This window comes from Entamoeba dispar, genomic scaffold, assembly GCF_000209125.1.
Source record: "Entamoeba dispar SAW760 scf_1105229463171 genomic scaffold, whole genome shotgun sequence".
In the NCBI taxonomy this organism is placed as follows: domain Eukaryota; phylum Evosea; order Mastigamoebida; family Endamoebidae; genus Entamoeba; species Entamoeba dispar.
In genome coordinates, this window is record NW_001855559.1 from 1 (window position 1) to 8,614 (window position 8,614).

The 8,614-nt window shown below is 17.7% G+C and overlaps 2 protein-coding genes across 2 annotated transcripts, besides 35 other annotated features; both read left to right on the plus strand.

Moving 5' to 3' along the window:
- Positions 1-557: 557 nt before the first annotated feature.
- Positions 558-589: a sequence feature (AT_rich).
- A 142-nt stretch (positions 590-731) lies between these two features.
- Positions 732-754: a sequence feature (AT_rich).
- A 210-nt stretch (positions 755-964) lies between these two features.
- Positions 965-1,008: a sequence feature (AT_rich).
- Positions 1,009-1,106: 98 nt separating this feature from the next.
- Positions 1,107-1,259: a microsatellite.
- Positions 1,260-1,274: 15 nt separating this feature from the next.
- Positions 1,275-1,402: a sequence feature (AT_rich).
- Positions 1,403-1,561: a microsatellite.
- Positions 1,478-1,559: a microsatellite.
- Positions 1,562-1,579: 18 nt separating the features above from the next.
- Positions 1,580-1,700: a microsatellite.
- A 12-nt stretch (positions 1,701-1,712) lies between these two features.
- Positions 1,713-1,757: a sequence feature (AT_rich).
- Positions 1,758-1,940: a microsatellite.
- A 110-nt stretch (positions 1,941-2,050) lies between these two features.
- Positions 2,051-2,246: a sequence feature (AT_rich).
- Positions 2,247-2,434: a microsatellite.
- Positions 2,380-2,519: a microsatellite.
- A 7-nt stretch (positions 2,520-2,526) lies between these two features.
- Positions 2,527-2,590: a sequence feature (AT_rich).
- Positions 2,591-2,610: 20 nt separating this feature from the next.
- Positions 2,611-2,657: a microsatellite.
- Positions 2,658-2,666: 9 nt separating this feature from the next.
- Positions 2,667-2,713: a sequence feature (AT_rich).
- Positions 2,714-2,855: a microsatellite.
- Positions 2,856-2,956: a sequence feature (AT_rich).
- Positions 2,957-3,040: 84 nt separating this feature from the next.
- Positions 3,041-3,070: a microsatellite.
- Positions 3,071-3,165: 95 nt separating this feature from the next.
- Positions 3,166-3,320: a microsatellite.
- A 3-nt stretch (positions 3,321-3,323) lies between these two features.
- Positions 3,324-3,464: a microsatellite.
- Positions 3,465-3,594: 130 nt separating this feature from the next.
- Positions 3,595-3,638: a sequence feature (AT_rich).
- A 1,716-nt stretch (positions 3,639-5,354) lies between these two features.
- Positions 5,355-5,999: a repeat region.
- Positions 6,000-6,048: 49 nt separating this feature from the next.
- Positions 6,049-6,183: a sequence feature (AT_rich).
- Positions 6,184-6,260: 77 nt separating this feature from the next.
- Positions 6,261-6,340: a sequence feature (AT_rich).
- Positions 6,341-6,616: 276 nt separating this feature from the next.
- Positions 6,617-6,802: a microsatellite.
- Positions 6,691-6,869: a microsatellite.
- Positions 6,778-6,963: a microsatellite.
- Positions 6,964-6,989: 26 nt separating this feature from the next.
- Positions 6,990-7,082: a microsatellite.
- Positions 7,066-7,142: a microsatellite.
- A 56-nt stretch (positions 7,143-7,198) lies between these two features.
- Positions 7,199-7,271: a sequence feature (AT_rich).
- Positions 7,272-7,289: 18 nt separating this feature from the next.
- Positions 7,290-7,323: a microsatellite.
- A 170-nt stretch (positions 7,324-7,493) lies between these two features.
- On the plus strand, positions 7,494-8,000 carry EDI_069550 (uncharacterized protein; the record flags this gene model as incomplete). The annotated part of the gene is made up of 1 exon (XM_001740726.1): positions 7,494-8,000. One exon carries the CDS (start codon positions 7,494-7,496, stop codon positions 7,998-8,000), a length of 507 nt encoding a protein of 168 aa, XP_001740778.1.
- Positions 7,709-7,739: a sequence feature (AT_rich).
- Positions 8,001-8,020: 20 nt separating the features above from the next.
- Positions 8,021-8,353, plus strand: EDI_069560 (uncharacterized protein; the record flags this gene model as incomplete). The annotated part of the gene is made up of 1 exon (XM_001740727.1): positions 8,021-8,353. The coding sequence occupies one exon, from the start codon at positions 8,021-8,023 to the stop codon at positions 8,351-8,353; it is 333 nt and encodes a 110-aa protein (XP_001740779.1).
- A 35-nt stretch (positions 8,354-8,388) lies between these two features.
- Positions 8,389-8,568: a microsatellite.
- Positions 8,441-8,610: a microsatellite.
- Positions 8,611-8,614: the final 4 nt, after the last annotated feature.

The window sequence follows — 8,614 nt, forward strand, 5'->3', positions numbered from 1 at the left end:
GTTATTTACATTGATTGGAAAAAGTAGATAGTAAAATTAAATATAAACAATTCCAAAACATTTGGTAATAATTCAAAAAGAATTTTAAGAAACACTTAATATTGTTGGAGATAAAATGTTTGAATTTGTTATATATGGAATTATTAATGTAGTTATGATACTCTGATTTTGAATAATAAACACTTGATAGAAACTTAGATGAAAAACCAATATTTTTAAAACTGTTCATTATTTTTATTAAAACAACGATAACATTGTTTTTATTGTAAATAAATAAATTGTAAATTTATGATAGTTTATAAATTCAATCACTTACATACAAATCAAGTTAATGATGTTATCAAATAATGATTACAATAATAAGTTAATTTGAGAAACATAATTCTATTCATTATATCATCATTTATTGATGATATTTATAATATTGATAAATTTAGTCAAAATTAAATATTGGAAATAGGAAGTATTATCAAAAGAATAAATAGTACCAATCAATTTAAAATAAACTATGAACAAAGATAGGATATAATGAATGACAATCAATTTATTACTTTGTGTTTTTAATTATAAGTAAATAAAATATAATTAAGAAGAAACTAAAATTGAAATAAGAAATGATAATTAATAATCATAATGCAATGTTTATTAATAATCACATAACAATAAAATGAATATGTCATTTATTTAATTGATTTATGATAAAATATATGAAAACCGTATATAGTATTCTGAAATTAATAAAATAAATTAATTTGGTTGTACTATCAAATATTTTAGAGAGAAACACCTTTTATTGTTATTTAAAGAAAATAAATTAACAATAAACATTTCTTCAAATCAATAATAAACAAAAGACACATGAATGAAACTAAACAATTTTATGAACAATACTCATAATAAAATGAGAACAAGAATGAGATAACAGAAGAAATTAAAAATAACGATTTTTAACAAGTTCGTAATCAAAAAATCATTTTAATATTTATATAATTAAAAAATAATTAAATTGTCATTGATTTTAGTATATTTATGAATCGTTATGTATTACTATTTATATTCAATTCAAACTTTCAAAAATTCATTTTTTGTGTTGATTATGACAACGAAAAAGAGCAGATAAGAGAAAGAATGATATAAAAGAAAAAAGTGAATTTAGAAGTAGAAGAAGATGAAAAGAATAAAAGAAGAAAGTTGAGAATATAAAATAAAAGATGATAAAAAGGAATAATTCAAAATGAGAAAATAAAAAATGAAAAGAATGATGAAATAATGGGTATATTTTTTATTATAGACATTAGAAATATACAATAAAAAAGTGTTTAATTTATTGATACAAAATAATTAACATTATTTTATTGAAATAATTTATTTAATTCATTTTATTTTTATAATTTTTATTTATATATAATTTATTATCAGTGTTTATTATATAGTCAGTTATAGATGTTATATGATAGTATATAATATGTAATATATGATAAATAATAAATAATAAATTCATATGATATAGATAGAAGATATAAAAATTAAATAAATAATAATAAATAATAGAGAAATAATAAGAGAAAAGAAATGATATAATAATAAATAAAATATATAAATGAAAAGATAAATAAAATCAATATAATATAAATAAAATAATAATAAATATAAAAAGAAAGAAGATATAAAATATAAAAATATAATCAAAATGAAAATAAGATAAAGAAATGTATTAATATATAATAAATTATATATAAATAGAAATATATTAATATATAAAATAAAATATAAATAATAAGAATATAAAACTAATAAAATAAGATAAATATAAAATATATAGATAATATGATGATATATATAATATAATAATAGAAATAAATATAATAATAAAAATAAATATATAAAAATAAAATACATAAATAACATAATAATAACATAATAATAACATAATAATAAAAATGTATACATACATTGAATCAAATATCATTTCTGAAACATTTATAATTCAGAACAAATGACCCATGAAATGATATAAAATATAATCAGATATAATTGAATATAGAATGTGTATTTAATTTACTTTTTTATTTTTTATTTTTTTAGGAACAAAATAATAAAAATTAATTTATTTTATTGATTCAAATTATTTTTCCACTATTTTATTCCTTTATTTCAGTCATTCTAATATTTATTATTTTTATCATTATTTAATGATGAATATAATGAAAATAATAATAAGAAATATAAAAATTATTATAAATAAATATATTTTATTATTTTATCATTAAATATTGAATATTAATATGTTTAATAATATAATCATTGTTTAATTTCATTTATTTTCAAATATATCAAATATTATATTTGTAAATTTAATAATAATGATGTTATTGAATCATATAATATTTATTTTATATTTATTATATATTTAATATTATATCATTCATATAATTTATTTAAATATATTCATGATTTAGATTTAATGAATATTTTATATAAAATGAATGTACATAAATATTTATATATTATTATAAATAATGAATGAAATATAAATTATAATTGAATAAATTATATTTATTTTTATTATTTATTTATTTTAAAATAAAATGAATGAGATAGAATATGAAATATTATTTATTATCATTATGAATATATGTTATTTTATTATTATTATTGATTTAGAGATATTTTATATAGATTAATATATTAATTCAATATTAATCATTTATATTTGTTATTATTATTTATTTATTATTTTGTTTTCATTATTATTCATGTTATTTATTATTTATTATTTTAATATTATTATTCTTTATATTCATTATCTCATTTTTATTACATGATTATATTATTTATTATTCTGATATATTATTTTATATATTTTCTTTCTTTATTATTATATTTATCATTTTGATTATTGAATATATCAAAATGTACATAATATACATTATAAATACAAATAAATGAAATAATTCAACATTTAATGAATGAATCAGATAATATTAATCAATAAGAATTATTTATTTGTATAATAAACAATCAATATAATGAAATCATCAATAAAATAATAATAAAATAAAATGAAATATGAAAATTATCAACAATAATCAACAATTTCATTAATGAAATAATCAAAATATAAAATCAAATTCATCATTATATTCTCTCATCTCTAAATAATTTTAATATAAATTAAAACAAAATGAAGAATAAAGAATGAATAAATATAAAATATAAATAAAATAAATAAATAAGATAAAATAAATAATAAATAATAAACAAAAGAAAATAAAGATATAAAATAAATAAAATAAAAGATATAAAGAAATAGAATAAAAAAGAAAGAAAGAATAAGAATATAAAAATAAGAATAAAAAGAAATAAAGAATAAAAAAAGAATTATAAAACAAATATAAAGAATGATATATCAATCAATAAGAAAGAAAAGAATAATTAAATTATTTAAAAATTGAAATTAATATTGATGTTAAAACATTATATTTAACAATATGATAATTCATTTGATTCATTTATTATATTATATTCAAATATACATAGAGAATTTAATTGAAAATAAAAAATGAACAAATTTCACATTAGAAAATAAAGAACATTATATATCATTTTTATTACTTAATTAAATATTAAATTTTAAACCAATTAACTAAAACTTTCATTTAATTATCTGTTTTTTACCAGGTAAACATATTTCCAAATTTTTGAACGAATTTACCTGTTGATTTTTCTCCTTGTTTTAATTCATTCATTCTTCTTTCAAGTCCTACCTTAATCTCTTGCTTACTCTTTTGTGTTATTGACTTTTTCATAACTTCTATCATTTCATTTACTTGTTTAAGTTCTTTATATCCTGCTATTCGTTTTTGATATCCACTTTTCTTTTCTTCATTTTCTGTTTGAATTAATTGGTCTAAATATTCATTAGAACTAGTAATTTTATCATTTAATACAATTTCTGATAATCTATTAATGCACTCTATAATTTCTACTTGTTTATCACGACAGTCCATTTGAATTTCAAGTTATTCTTCTTCTAACTTTTTTAACATATTTTCTGCATTAGTCATACCTTTTTTACCTTCATTATATCTTTCAAGTACTTCTTGTGCTGTTTGTTGTTTTGTTTCTGTTACATACTCAAATCTATATGATGAGTTTGCATGTTCTGTATAATGACATCCACATACATTACAATATCCATTAGCACCAATACATTGACATTCTTTTTTTATATCTCCTTTAATATCACATGGATAACAACATGTTCTATTACATCTCAAACAATTAGTTACATATTTTCCTGGTTCTAATTCAATCTTTTTCTGTATTGTTACTTTAACAGTAAAAGTATAATCTTTATTATTATTAACTTTATCACGATTCAAACGAACCATTTTACAATAATGTTCTATTTCACTCATTTTTGATATTCCATTATTTAGTGATATTCTCAGCCCTTCAATTTGAGCTTTAATTTGTTCTCTTCTCTTTAAAACTTCTCGGGATTTATCTAATGATTTTCTTGGTAGGTTTATTATTTTTTGAATAAAGTCATCAAAACTCTTCATACCTAACTGCCAAAACATTTGTGTAAATTCATCTTCAGTATTATTATTATAAATAGCTGAGTTATTAAATTTTAAATACCATGGTTCATTTATTTCTTTAATAACTGAACTGAAAATACAATCTTTTGATTGTAATGAGTTAATAATTTGTGGTGTTTGACCATCACAGAATGTGAGCATAGCAATGAAATTCTTTTTTACATCATTTCCAAATAAATCAATAATATTATCAAGTATATATTTTTGATTTGCTGTTAATCTTGGATTACTTGATTGTGCAACAAAACAAATAGCATTTAAATCTGATACTTTTGTTTCAAATGCTTCTTTTATTTGTCTTGTTATTTCAATATCAAAAGCAATTCCTCTAGTATCTCCAAATCCAGGTGTATCTATTATTTTTATTGGTGGTGTTCTTTTTGTTCTTTTAATATTATAAATTGATACTTTACTTGTTTGACTTTTAGATTGATCTTTACTCTGTTCTAAATTATCTTCATTTATAATTATATATCTAAAATCATCTGTTATCTTGATTCCATATAATGCATTTATAAAAACTATTTAATAATGTTGTTTTACCACTTCCAATCTGTCCAACAACTAAAATACCAATTGCGTCGTCCTCATCTACTTGATTAAATGGTTCATTTGGATATAAATATATTTTCAATTTTCCTTTTTCATGGCTTTTCAATCTTATACTTCCGTTAATTGGAATATTTTGTTCAGATACATCTGTGGTATCATTTGTATAAGCATTAAATACATCTGTTGTTATATTGGTTTTATCGTCTTCTTCTTCTTTTTTCTTCTTCCTCTCAAAATAATCACTGTAATATGTGTTCCACTCTTCTTTCTTTTTGTTAAATGATTGTGTGATTTTATCACTTTCTTCTGGTTTTCTGAATATTTTATTTTTCATGATCATTTCTTCAATTGAAATGATTTTATTGATTATTTCATTCCGTGTTTTACTTAGTATTTCTTCATCTGAATTACATCCTTCTATTATTTTGTTTATTTTATTCTTAATTATTTCTATTTGATTAATTGTTTCTTGACTTTTTTCTATTACTAATTTTCTTCTTCTTTCTGTTTCATCAATTCTGTTAAATATTCCTTCTCCTCTTTTAATAGCCTCTGAATATGTTTCATTGTCTTGTATTTTAAATATTTCATTTTTAATACTTCCTAAATAATATTGATAATGTTTATTAATATCATCAATTGATTGTTGAATATTTGGAAGTGTTTCTATTACTTCTTTAAAGAGTTGAGTGTTCTTGTTTATTAACTCATCCATTTTAATTTAATGAATATCAGATCAAAATAACAAGATTAAATAACTAAATAAACATTTATAATACATCGTTTTATTATTTTAATAAGTGTCATTTCATTTTTATTGTTTTAAATAACAATATTGAATTCATTGTGAATAAAATTTAAGTAAAACAAATATAAAATTGGAAGAAACTATAATAAATTTAATAAATTACTATAATCAAATTATTCTTTATTTTTTGTTTTTGTAAAAATAATATTGTTATTAAATACTTTGTTATTTAAAATGTTATTTAAAAAGAAATATTAATTATTCAAATTAAATAAAGAGAATTGAAAAAGAGATTAAATCAAAATACAAATTGAATATATTGATGTCAATGTTTTCAGTGTTTATTGTATTTGATAAAATATGAATTAATATTATGTTAAATCATTTATTAATAAATAAGTTAATATTATCATTTCATTCATTATTAAATTTTGATTACAATGAAAATGAACATTATTCACAACAATGAAATTATTAAATGATTTGATGTTATATATTATATCATATAAATATGATGAGATAATAACTTGATTACAATTTTATAGAATATAATATTACTTTTATTAACTTCTTTCTTAATATAGATATTAATCTAATGATTCAATTATTTTATGTAACATTCATTATTTTATAATACTTATCATTCATATCAAATAGATATTATGATATTTATTTCATTACTAACTCAATAACAAGAAATGAATGATACAAAACAATAAATAATAAATCAAGATACAAGTAATGAAGAAATAAAGTTAATCAAATAGAATAAAATGATAAAGAAATGATAAAATAATAAAGAAGATAAAAACAAGAAAACACAATAAGTAATAAAAGAAGAAAGTTGAAAATAATAATTAAAATAAGGAGAATATATAATCAAAAGAACAATAAATAAATGTAGTTTTAAAATAAATAATAAATGATATATAATAATAACACAATGAGAATAATAAATAATATAAACAAAAGAAATGATAAATAAAGAAATAAAACAAAAGAAGATATAACAAGAAATGAATAAACATAATAATAACAAATAAATACAAATGAATATAATTTAAATAAGATATCCAATATGAAAATAAAAGAATAAATAAAATAACATATCAAATTAATGAATAATAAAATCAATACAATCAAATAACCAAACAAATAAATAATAAAATAAATAATAATAATAATAATAGTATAAATAATATACAAATGAGAATGATATTACTAATATTGATAATGTGTATAAAATGATAACTATTTAAATAGTGATAATCATCATTGATTATATTGATTGAAATATTAAATCTTTGATTATTATTCAAAATATTAAATAACAAAATATAATGAATAACAAAATAAATAAAAAAGAGAATATTCTAATTATAAAAATAAAATAAAAATAAAATAAAATAATAATAATAGAATTGTTTTCTAAGTTCTTTTTATTTTATTTTTTTGTTCATTCATTATTAATTTATCAATTCTTCATGTATTTATATCTCAAAACACTTTCTTTAAACATCATTTAACTTTTATCAAAAACAACTAAAATTAGAAATTCAATTAAACAAAACATTTAAACATTAATAATGAGTATAGAAGGATTGAAACAAATTAAATTACTTTTAATTGGAGAAACAGGTGATGGTAAAAGTTCATTAGGTAATTTTATTCTTAAAAAGGATGTTTTTAAAGTAAGTGATAGTGATGAATCGAGTACAAAATACGCTGGTGGATATTTTGGAGAAGGAGATAGAAGTGATGTATTTGTTGTTGATACTCCTTGTCTTATTGATGGTAGTGGATTTAATAATAAAAATATTCAAAATATTATTGAATGTGTTAAAAACACAAGATTACAAGGAATTGTATTAACAATGAATTATAATGTAAAAAGATATTGTGATAATCTTAAATATATTGTTAAAGTTATATCTGATGGTTTCCCAATAAAAGGTGTTTGGAAACATGTATGTATTGTATGGACTAAATGTTATAACTGTTATTCACAAAATCAAATTGAAAAAGATAAAATTGAGAAAAAAGAATTTAAAGAAGAAATAATCAAATATTTATTAAACAAACAAATAGAATAAATGAAAATATTGATATTCCAATGTGTTATGTAAATTCACAACCAATTGAAGGCTGTAATAATACAAAATCAGAAGAAGAAATAAAAAAATTAATCAAATGGGCAAGAGGATTACCATCAATTGATAAAGAAGAAATCAATAAATTAATAAATGGATACAAAGAAATTATTTATGAAGAAAAAGAAGAATGTGAAACAATACTTAAGAGAACATATAAAATAACAAAATATATAAGATGTAAGAAAGTAAAGAATGGTGGAGAAGTTATTTATGGTGAAAGTACTGAAATTTGTAGTAGAATTATAACAGAAAACAAATATAATAAAGAACCATCAGAATGTGTAGTGGTGTAACTGAAGAAACAATAACACTAATTCAGTATTTAGTTAATTGAAATAAAATATAAAAATCAAATGAATTAAATTTCATTATGGTTAATTTAAATAGAAAAACAAAGAAATGGATAATAAGAAATAAAGTAAACATGAATAAAAGAAAGAATAAAATTCAAATGAATAAAGAAGAATGAATGAATAAAGAAGTAAAATAAAGAATATAATGAAATAAACAAAGAAAATATAAACAAAGATAAAGAAAATGAATAAATAAAAGAA